Genomic DNA, 22,032 nt, shown 5'->3' on the forward strand with positions numbered 1-22,032 from the left:
TACCAACAATGGGGTCCGTGTGAACCGAAAGAAGGGGGAGCGGTGGTCAAACCATCCCCGACCCAAGCAGAGCCAGAAAGACGAAAAAAGGAGGAGAATAGCAGCCCGCAGTAGCGTCGCAGCCTCGTAAGCCTCGCGCTCAGCCTGCATGGGTTAGCCGGCAAGCTAGTAAGCTAGTTTAGCTTGGTCCGACTACGCCGCCTGGGTGATACCTGCTCCGGTCAAGTCCAGTCCGTGTCTACGCCCTCACTTGTGCGGCACAGCCCGGCTTCAAGATGATGAAGTTTAGATTTCGTCGGCAGGGCACGGACCCGCAGAGGGAGAAGATAAAACAGGAGCTCTTCGCCTTCAACAAGGTAAAGTGACGGGACGAGACGCTGCCTCTCCAAACTACAGCTAATGTTCTTCGAGTCTCACTTGAATGGAGCACTATTCGAGTTGATCATTTTCGACGTCTTTCCTGGTTCTCGGGTTTTGCAAAACCAACAGGAACCGCCGCGGCTGTGCTGTGGCGCAAGCACGGACGCTTTGTTGATAAACTTGTTTGCTGGCTTCAGTTGTTTGCTCGTCATGTTAATTGGCCAAAGGCCCGCGTCCCACATTTAACAACAGAACACTGGACTGATTTGAAGCTTGCCACCAGTCGCGCTGATTAGGATTATCGTCATCATTGCAGATAAGCAAGATTAAAACTGTGTTGAATCTGTTGTGTGAGACATCAGTTTGTGTGTGTGAACATTGTGCCCTCTTTAAATCGGTGCCCAAAAAAATGCTGTTTAGTTTACTGTTGTAATTTAAGACCTCTGGGGTTTGTGTGCACAAGTGTTTGGGTTCAGCCCATTCTGTCATCTCATCAACACTCGTTTAAAACACATTATTTCCAAAATCTAAATCAATCTTTATTGCCATTTTATTTGTATCAGAGTAAAATCAAAATGGAGCTTTCCCATGATCAAATAAAACAATATAATCAATTCTGTATAAGCAGGTCCTAATAATAATGCATAACGTGCTGTCTCATTTTGCACCCTGTCGTAGGCTTGAGTCAGACTTCTTGGTTAGTGCCCAGATCTATTTAAGAGTTCATGTTCTTTGACTTTCTCCAATTTAAAGGGGAAATTTGCAGTGTTAAGAGTGCTAGCAAGATTTGAATTTCCACACTTAACTAATCCCTAATCCTTCTCCCTCTCCAAGTCTCTGACCAAAGCCACGGCCCTTACTAACATACATGAGTGCAGTTCTCAAACGTGGCCGTTCAATAATTGCACGTGATTATGAAAATGCGTAGTTGTGATAAATAGTTACCGAGAACTCATATCCCGCTTCAATTTGCCACCATAGTTTCAGCAAAGCTCCTGAAGCCCAAGGTAACAAACGGGTCAGTGTGAGGCTGCAGCGCTGCGCCTGGGATTGAGTGTGCCATGAGTGCACAGCAAATGATTGACACCTCGTCAATTCACACCTTCTCTCTCTGATTTTCTTTTTTTTCGTAATCCTCAGTCGCTTCTTGCTAATAATAGCAAGTAATAGTAGTGCAAATACGAGCAACTTGCAAGTACTCATTTACTACAGTCAGGTCACAGGTCATACTGAAACTTTTAAGAAATATGACAAAAAGTGATTTAATAAAAGGAATGACTTGCTGCTCATTGTTTCTTTGTCAACCAGTCCCATTGGGGTGGGACACTAAAGAATATTGCAGCAGTCTGAGTTGTATTGATTGTCGTGCATATCATATTTCAGTTGCAGGTAATCTACTTTGTAAAAACAAACTGAGCATTGTGGAAGCCTTGAACCTCCCATCGGTCTCGTAAAGTAGAGCACAAAGCACAGCTGCCTAAACGTATTAACATTCAAATGCACAATTTAGTGCACACAGGGGACACGTTGACCAAGTAAACATCACTAGTATAGTTGAAATTGTGTAGTAGTTATTGGGTGTATCATTACAGTGAGGGTCATGCACTTGAAACTTTCTAATTTCCTTTATCACTTGGGTGAAACCTGCAAGGTCAAACACATTTTGGGATGCTGATCAAATTTTGTTTAGATTTGAAATGCATGAAATTGAAAAAACTGGCATCATAAAATCTTTAGCAGCGTCTATAATGCAGTGTTTAACAATAACCTTTTGACCTTGTCTTCACACTCTTTAATGACAAATAAGCAGGTGCAAATATAGTTCTTCAAGATTAACTGTCACACAATTGTAAAAAAAAACAAGTTAACCATTAATCTTGTGTGAAATATTACCACTAAAACATTCTACCTTTTGTCATAAGTGTGTAATCTTTCATACACTTTAGATTTTGGCCAGTTTCCGAATTGTTTGACCTTGGAGGTGCTTGACTTTTGAGGTTCCACTGTAAGGTAAAGTATTTCAAATAACTATATTCTCTTTGGGCAGCGCGGTGGAAAGTGGTTGGCATGTCTGCCTCACAGTTCTGAGGTTTGCATTTTGAATCTCTGTTTGTGATTCCTCACACTTTCCAAAGCATACATTTTAGGTTTATTGAGGAGTCTTAATTAAGTGGTCCGTAACGTGTGAATGGTTGTTTGTCTATGTGGCCTGCTATTGGCTGGTGATCAGTCTAGAGAGTACCGGGCCTCTTGACCAATGTCTGATGGGATAGGTTCCGGCTCACCCGACCCTAATGAACACGAGCTATAGAAGGTGGGTGGATGGATGAATTTGCTGTTTAATTTGCTGTTTAATTGTCTGAGGGAAACCTTTGATGGTAATTCAAGTAAATGTTAAAAATAGGGATGGCATGCTAATTTAGGTAAATTGATTGCGACGCTAAACACATGGCATTGAATTGCACTACTTATTGGTTGCAACTAGTACTGCCACTGACGGATATTTTTAGAATAGATTATTCGTTCAATTATTTCCTTGTATTGGTTTTTTTCCAATTGTTTATTGATAGATTAGTGTTGTTCATTTGGTATTGTTGAATGATTAAGCAATATCATATGAGAGGGAGTGATTGTGGTCATACTCACCAACCTTTTTGAAACCGAGAGCTACTTTTTGGGTACGGATTAATACCAAGGGCTGCCAATTCAATAAATTCTTCTGAGGCTGCTTCAGATTCAACTACGTTAATTGGGGGTTATTCATACTATGGCTGCAAATAACGATTATTTTCCCAATAGATTAAACTAGCTATTTTCCATGAATTAAACATGATTCAGTTACTGGTTTTGTCCCATAACATGCCAGAAAATAGGGAAAAATGTTGATCATTGTTTTCCAAAGTAAAAGCAGATGTTTGCAAATGTTCTATTTTGTTAATCAGTCTGCTTTCATGAAGGACTAGAAATCAGACAATATTTAATGTTGAGAAGCTTAGCTCAGAGGATTTGGATAATTTTAAGTTTAGCAATGGCTCTAAACTATTGATTATCAAATTAGTTGTCAAATCAATTTATTGTTGCACCTCTAGCTGCTACCCTTTGCGCAACATCCACAAAGAAGCAACAGTGGTAGGAATTAACATTTTCCTCTGCTGTTCAAATCAATGTAATTTATTAGAACACCATCTGTTACCCGTGACCCTAGTGAGGATAAGCGGTACAGAAAATGGATGGATGGAACAGTCTGTTATTTTTACCCATATTTGATCACTGAAAATTAACAATTAGTGATGTCCATCAGTAGTAAAAAAAAAAAAATCACATAACTCAACTACTCTGTTTTTATTTGGTCAGTCATTGATGCGTTTTCCACATTTTGCAGTTTAGTTGTCAGACGTGGCAGGTGTTGCAACAATATGGTGCAATTTCCAACTTATACATATACAAATAGCATATCAATGAATTCAGTATCATTCGCAATTCTAAGGTCTTATAGTACTTAAGGTGTCTTGTTCAATTGTACATCATGTTCGTGGTTGGTTGCACTGTAAAAACAAACATGCTCACACATACTTTTTAAGGTCGGACACCAGCTGCCAAAACTTACACAGAGGTGGTCTCTCAACAGGAGTGTTACTACGCGCATGTGTTTGCACGTCTCAGACCCTTAAACATTTGAAGCTTCATGTTTTGCTTCCCTCCTTAAATCAAATCAATCCTCTTCAAACACTTGGTCACTGAGAAAGCCCTTCCTTTTAAACTCGATATAGACCTCTTCCTACAAAATGTTGCTTCTTCTTTGCACAGCTAAATGCTTTCCCAGCTGCTGTGTCAGAGGCCACAAGGAGCAACTTTGAATTTGTGTCGATCATCTTCTTTTCCTTTCGGGTTGTCCTCTTAGGGGTCGCCACAGCGTGTCATCCTTTTCTATGTAAGCCTATCTCCTGCATCCTCCTCGAACACAAACTGCCCTCTTGTCTTCTCTCACGACATCCATCAACCTTCTCTTTGGTCTTCCTCTAGCTCTCTTGCCTGGCAGCTCCATCCACATCATCCTTCTACCAATATACTCACTCTGTCTCCTCTGGACATGTCCAAACCATCGAAGTCTGCTCTCTCTAACTTTGTCTCCAAAACATCGAACCTTGGCTGTCTCTCTGATGAGCTCATTTTAAATTTTATCCAACCTGGTCACTCCGAGAGCGAACCTCAACATCTTCATTTCCGCCACCTCCAGCTCTGCTTCCTGTTGTCTCTCCAGTGCCACTGTCTCTAATCTGTACATTGCGGCTGGCCTCACCACTGTTTTATAAACTTTGCCCCTTCATCGTAGCAGAGACTCTTCTGTCACACAACAGACCTGACACCTTCCCCCACCCGGTCCAACCTGCTTGGACCCATTTCTTCACTTCATGACCACACTCACCATTGCTCTGGGTGGTTGACCCCAAGTATTTTATGTCCTCCACCCTTGCTAGCTCTTCTCCATGTACCCTCAGTCTTCCCCCACCGCCCCTCTCATTCATACACATATATTCTGTCTTACTTCGGCTAATCTTCATTCCTCTGCTTTCCAGTGCATGCCTCCATCTTTCTAACTGTTCCTCCACCTGCTCCCTGCTTTCACTGCAGATCACAGTCATCTGCAAACATCATGGTCCAAGGGGATTCCAGTCTAACCTCATCTGTCAGCCTATACATCACCACTGCAAACAGGAAGGGGCTCAGCGCTGATCCCTGATGCAGTCCCACCTCCACCTTAAATTCGTCTGTCAGACCTACAGCACACCTCACCACTGTTCTGCTGCCCTCCTACATGTCCTGTATTAGTCTAATGTACTTCTTTGCCACTCCAGACTTCTGCATGCAGTGCCACAGTTCCTCTCTGGATACTCTGTCATAGGCTTTCTCTCGATCTACAAAGACACAATGTAGCTCCTTCTGACCTTCTCTGTACTTTGCCATCAACATCCTCAAGGCAAATAATGCATCTGTGGTACTCTTTCAAGGCATGAAACCACACTGTTGCTCGAGAATACTCACTTCTGTCTTGAGTCTAGCCTCCACTACTCTTTCCCATAACTTCATTGTGGCTCATCAACTTTATTCCTCTATAGTTCCCACAGCTCTGCACATCACCCTTGTTCTTAAAAATGGCCACCAGCACACTTTTCCTCCATTCCTCAGGTATCTTCTCACCCGCTAGAATTCTATTGAACAAGCTGGTTACAAACTCCATAGCCACCTCTCCTAAATGCTTCCATACCTCCACAGGAATGTCATCAGGACCAACTGCCTTTCCATTTTTCATCCTCTTTAATGCCTTTGTAACTCCCCCCTGACTAATCATTGCCACTTCCTGGTCCACCACACTTGCCTCTTCTACTCTCCCTTCGCTCTCATTTTCCTCATTCATCAACTCCTTAAAGTATTCTTTCCATCTATCTAGCACACTACTGGCACCAGTCAACATATTTCCATCTCTATCCTTAATCACCCTAACCTGCTGCACATCCTTCCCATCTCTAGCCCTCTGTCTGGCCAACCTGTATAGATCCTTTTCTCCTTCTTTCGTGTCCAACTTGGCATACATGTCATCCTATGCTTCTTGTTTGGCCTTTGCCACCTCTACCGTTGCCCTATGTCGCATCGCAATGTATTCCTTTCGCCTCTCCTCGGTCCTCTCAATGTCCCACTTCTTCTTAGCTAACTTTTTTCCTTCTATGATTTCCTGTACCGTGAGGTTCCACCACCAAGTCTCCTTCTCTCCTTTCCTGCCAGAAGATACACCAAGTACTCTCCTGCCTGCCTCTCTGATCACCTTGGCTGTAGTGGTCTAGTCTTCTGGAAGCTCCTCCTGTCCACCGAGAGCCAGTCTCACCTCTTCCCGAAAAGCTGCACAATACTCGTCCTGTCTGAGCTTCCACCACATGGTTCTCTGCTCTGCCTTTGTCTTCCTAATCTTCCTCCCCACCACCAGAGCCATCTTACACATCACCGTCATATGCTGTCTAGCCACACTCTCCCCTACCACTACCTTACAGTCAGTAACCTCCTTCAGATTACATCGTCTGCATAAGATGTAATCCACATGCATGCTTCTACCTCCACTCTTGTAGGTCACCCTATGTTCCTGCCTATTCTAGAAAATAGTGTTCACTACAGCCATTTCCATCCCTTTTGCAAAGTCTACCAGCATCTGTCCCTCCAAGTTCCTTTCTTGGATGCCGTACTTACCCATCACTTCTTCATCACCCCTATTTCCTTCACCAACATGTCCATTACAATCTGCACCAATCACAACTCTCTCTCTCTCGGTCTCTGTCTCTCTGTCTGGGATGCTCAGAACTACTTCATCTAGCTCCTTCCAGAATTTATCTTTCACCTCAAGGTCACATCCTACCTGTGGGGCATAGCCACTAATCACATTATACATGGCACCCTCAATTTCAAGTTTCAGCCTCCTTACTCGATCTGATACTCTTTTCACCTCAAAGACATTCTTAGCCAACTCTTCTTTTAAAATAACCCCGACTCAATTTCTCTTCCCATCTACACCATGGTAAAATAATTTAAACCCTGCGCCTAAACTTCTAGCCTTACTTGCTTTCCACCTGGTCTCACTATATAGCAACCTTTCTCCTAATCATCATGTCAACCAACTCCTGAGATTTTCCAGTCAGAGTCCCAACATTAAAAGTCTCCACATTCAGTTCTAGGCTCTGTGCTTTCCTCTTCTCTTTCTGCCGAAGAACCCGCTTTCCACCTCTTCTTCGTCCTCGACCCACAGTAGCTGAATTACCACTGGCGCCCTGCAGGTTGACGCCGCCGGTGGGGGAAGTTGTTAACCCGGGCCACGACCGATCCGGTATGGAATTCTTTGGACGAACGCTCATATTTGTTTGGCGAAGTTTTAAGCTGGATGCCCTTCCTGACGGAACTCTCTGCATTTATCTGGGCTTGGGACCAGCCTACAGGTTGCACTGGCTTGTCCACCCCGTAGGGCTGCATTGAATTTGTCAATCAAATTAAACAAAGTCTGCAGCGCATTACCCATAAAAGAACCCGGACCAATTTTGATAATTCAGGAACTTTATTAAGTGGTCCCATTTAGACGCCTCATTCTGACCTGCATAGACACACGCAGACCTGGAAGGGTGTGTCTTAATGGTGCAGACTCTCTGAATCTATGGTGGACACAATTTCTTGCCTTAAATTTAATGCATTTAGACTTCTCATTAACTAGACTGAAGGTTTGTGTGTGGACTGGTTGCCATGTCTGAAACAGTTGCTTTTTGGCCATCCACCTATGTTGTCAAATGTGTTGTTTGCTCACCATTTGGGGAAAGAGAATCATAAATCAGTGCATTCATTGTCTTCTTCTGTCTGGGTGTCACTTTCACAGACGGTGGAGCATGGATTCCCACATCAGCCCAGCGCATTGGCCTATGACCCAGAGCTGCAACTCATGGCTATCGGTACAAAGGCAGGAGCTGTCAAAGTGTATCCTTTCGCAAGGTTAAGTTGATGCATCCAACCACTTCATGTGTGAGGTAGGAATTGGCTTCAAGTAAAATCCTATGAAAAGCTGTCAAGTACGCCTCTTACATGTATAGACTAAAATCTTTTTCAGTGTTGTTTTGTGTGATTTGAAGTTGTTTTCCTTCACACTGGCTGTGCTGAAGTGTTTCAATGCGTCTGTCTCATGTCCCTGCGTCCTCTGCTCGTGTTATGATGTGAGGCGTATCTAAGCAACATCAAGGCACAATGGATCAATGGATGTTTATTTTGTTCTGAAGCTTGAGTGTTTTATTAGAGTAAAATGGATACAAATCTGTTGCATCTGCAGCTTCTTGTAAATAACAATTTAGTAACACAATGTGTAACGTTGCATTTACACTTAAACACGGATATTTCAAGCTACACAAAAATGCAAATGTTTGAGTTTGTTTGTAATGGGAAAACTGTTGGAATGCCACTTTTGACAAAGTACTATATATATAGATAGTACTTTTCCAACTACTATGACATTTTGCAATTTGCTGCCAGTGTGTTCCGGTATGTTTTATGATTTCATCTATCCATCTACTTTTAGGTCTTCGCCGTGGTCGCTTTGTGTCCAGTGGTATCCAATTGATAGTTTCTGTGGTCCACCTTTTTGTCAGCTCTTCGGGCAACGTGGCCAGCCCATTTCCATTTAAGGCTTTTTATTTTTTGAATCACGTCGGTAACTCGCGTCTGCTGTCTTAGCCAACTGCATCTTGTCGCGAATGCTTATTTTCAACATTTGATGTTCCATGTTCCTTTTGGTTAGATGTAGTCTTTGTATAACTTTGGCATTCATAGTCCAAGTTTCACTGCCGTAAGTGAGGACTGGTAAAATACATTGATTGAAAACTTTTCTTTTCATGCAAATGGGAAGATTGTTCTTGAATACAACAGTAAGCCTTCCATAAGCCTGCCAGGCAAGCTTTATGCGGCGTTCAACTCCAGTGTTACAATTTGGCCTAAATAGATGTACCGTATTTTCACGACCATAAGGCGCACTTAAAAGTCTTAAATTTTCTCCAAAATGGACGGGGTGCCTTATAATGCGGCACACCTTTTGTGTGCACGGAGTTCCAAAATCTGTAAATATTGTTGTGACTTTAATGCCCGCTCCACTTGACTGATTGGGAGCATTTCCTGCCGACACGCTGCTTATATAGAGGAAGGCGGGCGTGACTGAGTACAGCATGCGGACATAAAGTGGGAAGGGTGCGCGTGACAGATGACACTAAAGACACGCCCCCAGTAGGTATATAGTTCCGGTATGTGCATCGGTTTGGCTAAGGACCCCCGAAAATGGCACCTACGAAGAGACGCGCTGACAAAGCACAGTTTAAACTGCAAGCTATTAGTTACGTGGAGGAACATGGGAATCGAACAGCCGCAGCCGCAAGAGAATGCAAGTGGAGAAAGCAGGAAAACGAGCTTCGCCAAGTCAAGAAGAAGAAGGTGAGTTTCCGTGGGGAAAAACAGAAGAACAAAAGGGGAGGAAGTGGCCTGAGTTGGAAGACCAACTCGAGCAATGGATTCATGAGCAAAGAACAGCCAGGAGAAGCGTCTCTACAGTCACCATTCGACTGAGTGGAATAACTCTGAGCTTGCCATCATTCCGGGAGGCTTGACGAACTGCTGGACATCCGTGTAAACAGGGTGTTCAAAGTGAAGTTGTGAGCGGCGTGGGAGCCATGGATGACGGATGGCAAACACAGCTTTACTAAGACTAGGAGGCAGCTGTTGTTCGAGCTTTCGTAAAATTTATTATTTATTATTATTTCTGAGGAGATGCACGGCAACGAGACTGACTCCGACAATGAGAGGGAACCTGGCGTGTTTGATGGAGAACTTACCCGCCTGTTCATTTCGGATACAGAAGATGAGGACTTTAATGGATTTGTGGATGAGGATTGATTAAAAAAAAAAGAGTAAATTGTTAAATACTTCAATAAAGTACAACCGAACTCAGTTTTGGTCCCGCTGCCTTTTTAAAAACATTGTTTTAGCATGCGTGCATGCTAAAACAATGTTTTAAGCTAGTGTTTTAAGCTAGTGTATGTTTTAACATCAACCAGTTCAGGGTGTACCCCGCCTCCTGCCCGATGACAGCTGGGATAGGCTCCAGCACGCCCGCGACCCTAGTGAGGAGAAGCGGCTCAGAAAATGGATGGATGGATGGATGGATGGATGTTTTAACATGCCAGCGCCCAATAATACGGTGCGCCTTATGTGTTAAATACAGAAATAGACCCAATAATTGAGACTGCGCCTTGTAATACGGTGCGCCTTATGGTCGTAAAATACAGTAGTTGTCGACGGCATCTAGGACATTGTCCTCCATTTTGATATCTTTTTGTGGACAGTAACGATTGAACATGACCTTCGTTTTGCTTTTGTTCATTTTCAGACCTGAGCGACTGCTTTCTAACTCTAATTCCTGAATACGACGCTGTAGTTGTTCAGCATCGTAGGAGAATAAAATGTCTGCAAAATGAAGATGGCTCAAATAAGCGGTTAATTTTTAGTCCTTCTTTTTCCCAATTGAGCTTTTTAAATATTTCTTCAGGGCGAGTTGTAAATTGCCTTACCCCTTTTCCTCGACTTATTCGCACTCTTTCATCATCAATTCGTATTGAACCTGAATAATCGTTGTATATTGATTGTAGAATGTTTATAGGTCGGCTCTATCCCTTGATTTACTAGCGCCTGCAGTATTGAAGTGGTGGTGACTGAGTCAAACGCTTTTTCATAGTCGATGAAGGCTACACACGAGGCATTTCGTACTAGTGTCGTTCGATTTGTTGAACTGTCTGTATGTGGTCCATAGTATTAAAACCGCTATGAAACCCGCTTGTTCTATTGGCTGTGCTTCACTGAGTTTGATTCCAATTCGTTTGTCCAATATCTTTGCAAAGACTTTATAAATCGTTGAGAGCAGGCTTATTGGGCGATAATTTCTTAGGTCCATTTTTATCGCCTGATTTATGTAGCAAAATTATTTCTGCGTCTTTCCATGTCGCCGGTACTTCTTGCAAGTCCAAGCAGCGTTGAAATAGTTTTACAAGGATCTTATTAAGTCCGTTCCGTCCTGCTTTAAGCATTTCAACATAAATTTCATCCAGACCACAAGCTTTTCCGGCCTCTTCATTCAGGATACATGGAACTGGGTCTGCTTCTAGCTTTCCAGTAATCGTTCGGTAAGGGCCACTGTATGGGTTTGTATAAAACTCTTTAACTCGTACGATTTCTTGGCGGCTGCGACATATCGTTCCGTCTTCCATTTTCAAACCAAAAATTATTTTCTTGTAGCAATTTAATGCACGTTTTACGTTTTTTATTCCATGTCCCGCTTCAAGCGTTTTCTGAACAATCCGAACGTTGTAAGTTCTCATTTCTTCTCGTATATTTTTCCATCCATTTTCTGAGCCGCTTCTCCTCACTAGGTTCGCGGGCGTGCTGGAGCCTATCCCAGCTGTCATCGGGCAGGAGGCGGGGTACACCCTGAACTGGTTGCCAGCCAATCGCAGGGCACATACAAACAAATAACCATCCACACTCACATTCATACCTACGGGCAATTTAGAGTCTCCAATTAATGCATGTTTTTGGGATGTGGGAGGAAACCGGAGTGCCCGGAGAAAACCCACGCAGGCACGGGGAGAACATGCAAACTCCACACAGGCGGGGCCGGGGATTGAACCCGCGTCCTCAGAACTGTGAGGCTGACGCTCTAACCAGTCGTCCACCGTGCCGCCCGTATATTTTTCCGAATCGTCTTGCACAATTCAACATCTTCAATTTTGTTGATAATGCTGCCCTTTTTCTTTATTTCTCCTCGCTTTTTCATTAAGTCGAGAGTAGCTTTAGATATTCTGGATGTTGTTGTCTTTCTCGTTGATGGCGATACTTTGTGTGCAGTTTGAACAATCCTGTTTACAATTTCATTGTTGTGTGTTGACAGATCTGTGTCTTCCAGCGTTAGAAGAGCTTTAAAGCGATTAGCCAAACGTATTTGAAACACGTCGCTTCTTTCTTGAATTAAATTTAATTTGGTAAGCTTGCTCTTTAGAAGTTTCTTTCATTCAAGTTGTCAGTTGAGTTGCACTTTGACCCAAACCAATCTATGGTCGCTTCCAATGTCAAATTTGTTTAGGGTGGTGCAATCCATAAATACCCATTTGTTAGGTTCATCTTTCCGACGTATTTCACCAAGTCCAATTATATCCCTTTTGTTGGCTTCTAGCTCATGTTGTAGCTTTTCTAATCAAGAATCGCCCTTTAGCGTTCGCACATTGAGCGTCCCAAAAATAAGATTTCGTGCGTTATGTCTTTTTTGATTGTTTCTTGCTACTTCTAAAGATTGTCCTTTGGTTTGACTTCAAATGTTTGTAGGAGTAACTGTACTCTCGTCTAACATAGCCAAGTCCGTTGTCCGTAAGCAGCCATAATTAACCCGGTGATTCTTAACACCCTCTGCCGCCAAGCTTGTCTGCCCGCTCTTTGGCCTTTGGGGAATGAGGGCCATGTTTTTTGTTGTACTGCCATGAAGAAGGAATTGGCCCGAATCTGCCACGCTGGCCTAATCTGTGTTGGCAGATTGCCCAAATTTAGTCCCGTAGTTTTGCCTACAGTTCAGCCCCTAAGCAAAGATGTGTTGGTCATTGAGTCATTTGGGCATATTATACTATATATATATATATATATAAAATTGGTCGCGACTGCAACAGTTAAGGAAATTTGGGTCCCTGGGTGACAAAAGTTGAGAGCCACTGCCTTATGTAACATGGACACCTGTGGGATATTGCTGTTGTAATGTGTGCTGACTAAACTGGTGGCTAGAACGATTAATATTGGATCACAAAGGAAAACAAACAACATAATCATCCCATATGCAATTTCACTCATGGAATTTGAGAATTCTGTAAATGCATTGCTTTGGTTGCGGCCAAGGGGATTCTAGCACCCGACCAAATTCCTTCCTTGCGACATAACATATGTCTATCTTTGTGTGGTGGCGAACACTGGCACAATTACCATGGGGGTTTTGTGGTTAATTCATAGTCATTTATGTCTACTATTTGCTGTATACCATGTTCTTCTTTGCCCGGTTGTTTTCAAGCTGTCGAATTTTAGTGGATCATCAACAGAGAGGGACAAGTCTGATGTAGTGTTTTGTGTTGTATACCAGTAGTTTCTTTGCATGGTTCTTGTTGGTCTTGCATATTTCTCATTTTGTGAGTGTTGGAGCTGCAGCAAAGAATCGGCAAATAACAGGATTCATCAACATACCAATGTCTCTGCGTAGCAACTGTACGGTTGTTTGGCCAATATGCACTCATTTATCATTGTGTGGGAAGATGTGTTTGTTTGTGCGTGCATTAGACAGGAGAAACAGCTCTTTGAAATGCAGCTCTTAGAGTCAGAGGGAGGAGGGGGAGTTATTGAGACAGGCTGGTGGTACCAGGCAATTGGAGAGAGAGAGAGAGAGTGATGGAGTAAGAAATGGTGGAATGGAGCTATGCAGATAAATAGTGGCAATATACTGTAGAAAAGCTTTATGAGAGTGACAGATGGGATGGGAAAATAACTCTAGCACTCTTTCGAAATGAGTGATACAGCATATCCCAGAGAAGTATTCCTCATTGTTTAAGAGTCCCAGCTGCTGCTGGAATTTCTGGAAAGTCATCACCATCTGCAAAGCATACAAAGTCGAGGAAATTTGCACCCACAGGGAATCTGGAATAAACTTGAAAATTAGTCATTTTGATGCAGTATCCGCAGAGCTGGTCAGCAATTGCTAGATCCACCTGCAGACCCCAATGACATTTATGTCAACAGTTGTTTTCATTTTTGACACTGAGTAATTACAGCCTACTGAAGACTTCATACATTTTAAGTAAATACAAGTTAAACGCCCAAAGATAAAAAAATAAAAATAAAAATAATTCTCTTGTAGTATTTGATCACATTATACTATTCAAGTCAAAACGAGCGACTGTCGAGTGGATACCAGCAATACTAGTACGTATTGTATTTTGGGCAGTCTTGATTTGCACTAATTTCGGTAAATTGTACCTATTGTCATCCAATAATTGAATGCAGCGTAATGCCCTCTACAGTTTCTGGCATGCTGGTAGAGTGCCAGTTTGCCCAGATTTAAAACAATATAAACAATCTGTTTCAAATTATAGAAATGGGTATGATCTCTTACAGGGTGAAACTGGGATATTTTTTAGCCTTTATTTTTTAGCCCCCCCCCCCCCCCCCCCCAACAAATTAAATCACCATTTAAATACATCATTTTTAAGTTCGCTTGGGTGATATTTGTCTATTTACATTTGTTTTATAATCTTAAACATTAAAGTGGGGAAACTATGCAAAAACATAATTTTATACTTTTTCACAGCGCTTTATGTGACTCAAACAGTTCACTTTACGTTTGTGTTACACTAGTGTAATAAGACTACTGTTAATATTAACACATTGAAGCAATAAAACACTGCATTGAATGTGAGTCCTTTAAGTAACTTCTGGTCCAATATCTATTCTCCTTCGTGTAACAGCTTTGTTGAAATACAAATAGCCATAAGCGTAATAAAAAGCGAAACATACTTTGATGCTTTGAACTTGGGTCTAGTGAGGTACGCTGAGGTTTGGCTCGATATGCTGATGTTTGGGTTGTCCAATTGACAATTTTTACGACTACATAAGTTCAACTGGAAAAGCATTGTCATGCAGAAATGTTTGTGCATCTTTGTAGGTGTAGTGTAGAGGACAAAATGTCAGATGACGCCAATGCATATCTTAAATCACCAGTCTACCGTAGAATTTGTGCAGCAACTTGAGGTAAAAGCACACATTTAATCAACCATCTCAAATAAAAATATGGCAAGGAGCATGCACCCATTACGCCATAGTAACAAAACAATCGTGAACTTTTGGCTGGATCACACATCCCTGAACCTGGCTGTGTTTACACTCTAATTTAGTTTAGGAACAGCCTTATTTATTTTTTATACATATTTGTACATTTCCTAATAATCTCAGACTCTTTGACATGAGTTTGACCTGGAGGCCAATGCTAGCATGGTTGTTCTACAGTACACACTTGCACTGTACAGTATTGCCTGTTGTGTGGGGCACACACCTGGGGAAAGTGCTGCGTGTCTGTCAAAAAGTTGACAGTGGGGATATGTCCCCAGTGAAACATTACAATATTTGTTGTTGTTAACATGCCGTTTCTTCCCTCTTGTTCTCATGCACACTCCCTCTCCTTGTGTTTACAAAGGCAGAGTCATATTACGGCTTAAAGTTTCTGCTTCAACCACAGTCTGGGCCTCAGAGATGAGAGTGGGACAATGCATGTGTATTTTTATATAATATGTGTGTGTGTCGAGAGAGAGATAATGTGTGGGGGTGGCGGGGCAATGCTGAGGACTCCCGTCTCCTGTTGTGGAATGTGTGCCCTGGGTTAACCGTCTCTGTGTGTGTGTGTGTGTGTGTGTGTGTGTGTGTGTGTGTGTGTGTGTGTCATGTGAGTAAGAGCTTTGTTGCTCAGTCTCGTCTTAATAAAGAGAGCTTTTGAATTGGTTTCCAGGACAACCAGTCCAGTTGCCTGGGTTGAAGTGCTCTGACCGGAGGACTTTAAAAATCTGCATCTCAGCACATCAGACGAGTGTTTGGCTTACCTCAAAAAAATAGGACTGCTTGAGGTTATAAAATCGTAGCAAAGTTTAACTGTACTGGACTTTCTGTTCTGTATGTGCTAAAACACACCAAAACTTGGTGACTGCACACTTCTGGTATTGGTGACTAACATCCTGAGGACGAGCTAATATTTACACACACACACCAACACACACACACACACACACACACACTCAAAGGTAATTTCATAGACAAAAGTCCAAAAACATGGGCGTTGGGACACTGTGCTAGTTAAATTAAGATAAGATTGCCATCATTTCAAAATGTCTTCAAACTTGTATTTTTTTAAAATAAAATGCAAATACCACTCTTCATACTGACATGTTACTCAACAAGATAAATCAGAGAGTGCAGATCTCTAATGAGTGTATGGTTCTGAGATCTTGTTTACTTGATTCCCAACAGAATTAAGGAACTGGATCAAACTCAACATCCTGTTAGCTATTAAATCCTATATAAGCAACCTCATCCGATAAGATTTGACTGAGATAAAAGGACATGAACATTTTCCATATTAAATTTTTAAACGATAAGCCATCGGGATGAAATTTGCAGCTTTAGATCACACAGACTCATAGCAATGGTACAGCTTGGATTTGACAAACTTTTTTTTTTTTTTTTTTTTTTAGCATACAGATTAGCAGGGAATCCAGGTTTAAAAAAAAAAATATAAAAAAAAAAAAGAGCCTTTGCTAATAAGCACATAGGCTTGATGCCAAAGGTGACCTAGCCAAACTAACCTTTTGTATATTTTAAGTCTTTTATTGGCTGCTCGTTGACAGTTTTTGGGCTTTTAAAAAGCTGTCCAATTAGCTTCAAGTCAGAAGCACATTCTTTCATTCATCTGCACACATACTGATGATGAATTGACACGCGTCCCCATTTTTTATTTTTATTTTTTTTACCTCATGTACCGAGTCCAACAGAGAGGTTGTTGAGATTGATCGTTAAACAGCAATAATTTTTAAAAATCCAGAGTCCATAGGGATGCTGGTGAGGTGTCTTTAAAAGACTGAACGTTTAGGTTTTATGTTTTCAAATCATGGGTTTATATGATGCCGTATTCATGGCAGAAAAACATGGCATTTTCTAGGGTATTGCAAATGATTGGTTGCCTTTATTGTGAGACATCCAGAACGCTTGAGGCTTCTCTTCTTGATTTCAAAGCCAAGTATATCAGTTGCACTTTTGGAAAGTGGGCCACATCGATTCCCAGTCGGGGCAAAGGATGCAAATTTAGATGTAGATTGTGTCTCTAGTGGGTGGGTGGAGTTGCTTTGCTTGTTTTTAGCGGAGACAGTCATTCAGCAGATGTCTAAAAAGTTTGGGTTGTTGTGAGGAAGTTGTTCACTGTTTTCAATTCAACTATGAATTTAAACACGTTGACCTCTGACCTTTTTTACAATGGAGTCTCTTTGTATGTATATGTGGTCATCTTTTTACAAAAATCCTGCGTCATCCTTCCGCCCTCACATCCATAACGTGTGTGTGTGTGTGTGTGTGTGTGTGTGTGTGTGTGTGTGTGTGTGTCAATGGGTGCGCTGCCTGTTGTGTGCGCATGGAGGACAATGCCTTCTGTTTGTCTGTATTCAGACCGTGAAATCGCTTTATCCTTGCTAACACTCTTTCTGCATCACTGGCCAAGTGTGTGTATGTATGTATGTGTATGCCAGAGAGAGAGTTTCAATGATTGGAAGTTACTGTAGACTGCCATTGTTAACATTTCGGGACAAGCCTTATCAATGAACACATTGTGCCATTCAACAGGTTAGCCACAATGAACAAAATACAGGAGACATTTCCCATTCTCGTAAATTTAATTTTTTTACGTTTTCTTGTAAACTCCGCCTTCTGCGCACATTTTTGCTTACAGTTTCAGTAAGCAGGTTATTTTCTCCTCTGAGGATTCTTTCTAATTACTGCATGGCTGATATTTCCAAATTGTCACGTACTATTGGGCTTGATTGCTTTGTGCGTGTTCGTCTTTATTTGAAGCCTCTAATATTCTTGGCAAAGCTTGCTGATAGTTCGTGGCGGCTCCTTTCATGTGTCAGTTTTCTCTTGGAAGCACTACTTTATGTGGTGTGTTTTAAATAACGACATTCATCAAAAGTATAATTTTGATGCAGTAACTGTCAATCACCCATTAAAGGGAACACTAGTGTCATCAACCCTACCATTGAACCGCTATATTTTCATAACTAAATATGAAGGCAGACTTGGCTGCAGTTTTTATGCTCCCCAGAAGACCAATATTTCTGAGTCCTATTTAAACCACAAATAACTCATGGATATAGGTTGAACACATGAATTCTCCTCAAATCTTGTTTTAATAGTCAATCTAGAGATTCACATCTGAGAGAATCTGAATCTCTGGAATTATATATAATAATGAGAATAAGAAAGGATGGGCATAATAATGCATTCATTGATTTGATAATTGAGAATTTGGTTCATTATATGGAATTGACTGTTGAGTAGGAAATGGAGCCAAGGTGGAGTGCACAACGCGGCTGTGGCGCTGTTGATTTTGTCTCACCTTTTTTATGGTCTAAAGAAGAGCAAAACATGTCTGCTATGGGAAGTTGATCTCCATCCACATAGATGGATAAATTACTGTGTGCACGGCGCAGGCGAGTTCTTGACTTTGAAGACCATTGGTAAATGCTGTCGTTGCAGTTTACATTGCGCTTTTTTTTTTTTTTTTTTTTTTTAAATTGTCAACTTGTAGCAGATTGATTGCACTGAGCAATTAGGAAAGATGCGTCTCCTAATTTGATGTCTACGCGACTGCTAAATTACAATAATAAATAAATTGCTGTTTCTTTGGTCTTAATCACATTTTTCCTCTTTGTCACCACCTTGTGTGGTGTGATCATAAAAAAACAAAAAGTAAAACACTTGCATGTTAGGCAACTTTGAAGCATATTCACCCCCCCCCCCCCCAAAAAAAAAACATTTTCCAAATGTTCCACTGCTTTTGGCCACACAAGAAAAGTACAGTATTATTACTTTACAGTTCTTGTATTGGATCTCATAAGATTGTGCAGCTGTATCTAATGTTATGGCCAGTTTATTTGAATGACTCTGTATGGAGTCATTGAAATACACTATATAATGAGAAAATTAAATATTAGGATGGCTTATTTCAGTCAGATAAAGATGGCTCTTTTCTTCACACGAAAAGCCTCATTCAATGAAACACTAGTTTTTAATTTCTACAACGCTACTGGCTGTTTACACCCACTTTTCCTCTTTGTGTGTGGGTGGGGGGGGAGGGTCTCATAAAGCACCCAGCCTTATTTCTCTTCTTGTCAAGATCCTAGAAGTCAGTGTAAATTGTAGGTATGTTGTCAGTGTGTGTATTTGCATGAATTTGAAGAATTTATACATACCAGTGAGAGCGTTTTGTTATGCATGTATGTTATGTATGATCTTATTCTCAGGACAATTGATGACTTGTAATATAGCCAATGCACAGGTCATCTTTGGGGAAGGAAGTTAACTGAAACATTTAAACACATAAACACAATGCAGTAATGGTAAATGAGGCTTCATCTATGACATCATCAGTAATGCCAGGAAGTATCTGGAGAGTGTGACATGTCAACCACTTGTGGTCATTACACCTCAGCTGTCTGTGTGTGCTTGCGTGTGTGCGCGCCTTTTTATTCAACAACTTGTGCTGTGACATATTCATTTGACACCAATGGCCTGCTTCCTTTTAGAAGTGCTGCTGACCAGAATGGTGTCAGTGTCTGACTTAGTCACCAACCTTTTTTTTTTTTTTTTTTTTTTTTTTTTTTTTGTAAATGAGAGCCTCTTCTTGTGTACTGATAATACAAAGGACTACCTACCAGTTTGATGCATGCTTCTGAAACATCTGAAAACAAATTTGCTCAAATTATCTTTGGTTATATAGTTTTAATAATTGTATTCATCGAAATTAACACAATGATCATGTTAATGAATTCTTACAATAAATTATTTAACAAGGTGAAATCATCAACAACACTTCATTTATATACATCTGCAAATACATTTTCAAATGATCTTTTTTACATCATTCCTAGGAAAGCACAATGTCCCATTGGTCTATTTTTATCACAGCAGAAACAATGCTTTTACCTTGCCTTGTAAAATTGAAGCTCCATTCTTTTGACAGGCAAATGTGTTTTACCTGTGCTATTTAAACTGGACTCATGTGAGTGTCCCCCTACACCTCTAACTATTTGAGATGCGTCTTACTGCAGCAACTAAAAACAGGTGACAGGAAGTGACAACACTCAGGAATGGTTGCATAACACATCTTAGGCCTCCAGCGTAAGTGGAAATGAAGAGGTTCAGTATTAATGTACTGTATGTAAGAATGAGGAACACATTTTCAGGAAATTGGATTTATGACATGATGTTTTGGTCCAGCAAGATAACTTGTTCTACATAAAGTTCTTCTATTTAATTTCAAGACTGTTCTGCTTTTATGAGCAAAGGTTTTATTTTTTTAATACAGTACATATACAAAGCTGCAAAAAAAATCAAGAAAATACGTATTGCTACCTTTACCCTGACTGATAGAACCTTGTGACATGTTCACTACAACACACCAGCTGCAGACCATACGTGACATTTGTGGAACTGGCGGGGGTACGCAGGACAAATACAACTGAGTGGTATTGTGAAATCACAATAATGAGAATGACTAAGATCTTTCAGCTAATGACTGAGCCCATAATACTATATTGAAAACATATATGGAAAAATATTGAAAAATGATATCTTTAATACAAAGAAAACCAACTGAAGCTGATTCTGGCAGCATTACAAAGCCCCAAAGTGCACTGTAATGTCAATGCCAAGATAACGAAAGGGCTAACATTTTTGTTTTGTTTTCCAATCCACATGGCTGCAGGCATAAAAGTATCTAATCTACATCAATTCCAAGTGTTTATGTGAAGCTTTTATCAGACTGGTGCCAATTCCATGTTGACATTTAACAATGTTGTTTACATGGCATCACTTTTTTTTCTCTCAGTTGTGCTTAATTCACCCAACGAAAATTGCTCTTGATTACATGTGCACGGTGGTGTTATTTTGGACATTTGCGTCAGCTGGTGTTGTAAATTGCTATGAGCTTTCTTTGGCGCGCCATTGACCTCTCTACTATTACATTTAACGAGTATGTTTCATTGGCTTCACAGCTCACAATTATCTCTTTTCACTGTCTTCATAGTGCCCCCCCCCCCCCAGTCACATACAGTGATAGTGGACAGATATGTATTATTAAAGAAATGTATGCTGTTTTTGAAAACCAGTATTTGGATATGCCTTCTTAACTTTATGCCCAGTTATGGGGCGCCTGGTGTGGAGTTCACAGGACTACACAAGGACACTACCGCTGTCATACAAATCCACTTCCTGCAAGGACAGGTAAAAACAAAGCCAGTCTTCTTCGTGTCATCTTAAATAATACTGATACGGGTGTATTAATTTGTGGTGTTATGTCTGTCACAGGGCCGCCTGTTGTCACTTCTAGATGACAATACCATTCACTTGTGGGAGCTGACTACCACAGCCCCCAGGCAGGTAGGAGGGGTTAGGAGAGAGGGTGTGGTCATTCTACAGGAAGTGGGCAGCTACAGCCTTCCAGGAAGACCAGGCATTGAGAGCTGCAGGTACTGATGACTGTTTTATTTGCTTTATTTGTACTGTTTGAGCGTTTTGTCACTGTCAGAATTTTCATGATGGAAATGCAATAGGTTCTAATCAGGGCGGTGTAAATGTTTTGTAATCAAAACAAGAATGTTAAATTTACCTTTTTTATGGCCACGAGACTTACTAACTCCTTTGCCCAATTGGCGTACTTCATAATCATTAGGGTGCTGACACTTTTTGTCATAAAGAAGCGATAAAGACCAGAAACGGTTAAATCCCCTCATGTTCCTCCTTAAGAGAGAAGTACATTGTGACGACAACGGGTCTACACTCAGTCTTCATCTTGCCTCTCCTTTTTACCCCCAGTACCACACGAGTGACTGTTCTCCTCCTGCTGAGGTCATGTGACCTGCTCTGCATAGCAACAGAGGGAGGGGGCGTGTTCTTCCTGGATTTGCCCAATCTGACACTTAAAGACAGCCAAACATTGCTCCAGGATCGAGTCACACAGAGGTGAGACTGTCGCAAACGTGATTTCATTGATCGTAAAGTTAAAGAAACAAATGACAAATTGTAAAAAGGGTGGTACTTATCAGTATCATTCGCAACCCTAAGCAGAACAGGTGTCTGAAAAATTGATGGCACAGTCTGCTTTGTATTTTGGGTATGTGTAAGAATGTATCCAATGCTGCATGAGTGACTGAATCACAGTTGCATCAGTCTTTTTATTCTTATAAAAAATATCCGTATGAATTTATGATTTATCAGAGT

The 22,032-nt window shown here is 41.2% G+C and overlaps 1 protein-coding gene across 1 annotated transcript in view; it reads left to right on the forward strand.

Moving 5' to 3' along the window:
- The first annotated feature begins 12 nt into the window (after window positions 1–12).
- The window catches only part of llgl1 (LLGL scribble cell polarity complex component 1), a 39,272-nt gene continuing 17,252 nt past the window's right edge, over window positions 13–22,032 (forward strand). Inside the window, exons 1-5 of the mRNA XM_061749733.1 lie at window positions 13–356; window positions 7,766–7,863; window positions 20,955–21,036; window positions 21,121–21,281; window positions 21,628–21,774. Of these exons, the coding sequence (XP_061605717.1) occupies window positions 276–356; window positions 7,766–7,863; window positions 20,955–21,036; window positions 21,121–21,281; window positions 21,628–21,774 (569 nt within the window). The 5' untranslated portion in view covers window positions 13–275. The remainder of the gene's footprint in view (window positions 357–7,765; window positions 7,864–20,954; window positions 21,037–21,120; window positions 21,282–21,627; window positions 21,775–22,032) is intronic.

The sequence above is a fragment of the Phyllopteryx taeniolatus genome, chromosome 16 (assembly GCF_024500385.1).
Source record: "Phyllopteryx taeniolatus isolate TA_2022b chromosome 16, UOR_Ptae_1.2, whole genome shotgun sequence".
In the NCBI taxonomy this organism is placed as follows: Eukaryota; Metazoa; Chordata; class Actinopteri; order Syngnathiformes; family Syngnathidae; genus Phyllopteryx; species Phyllopteryx taeniolatus.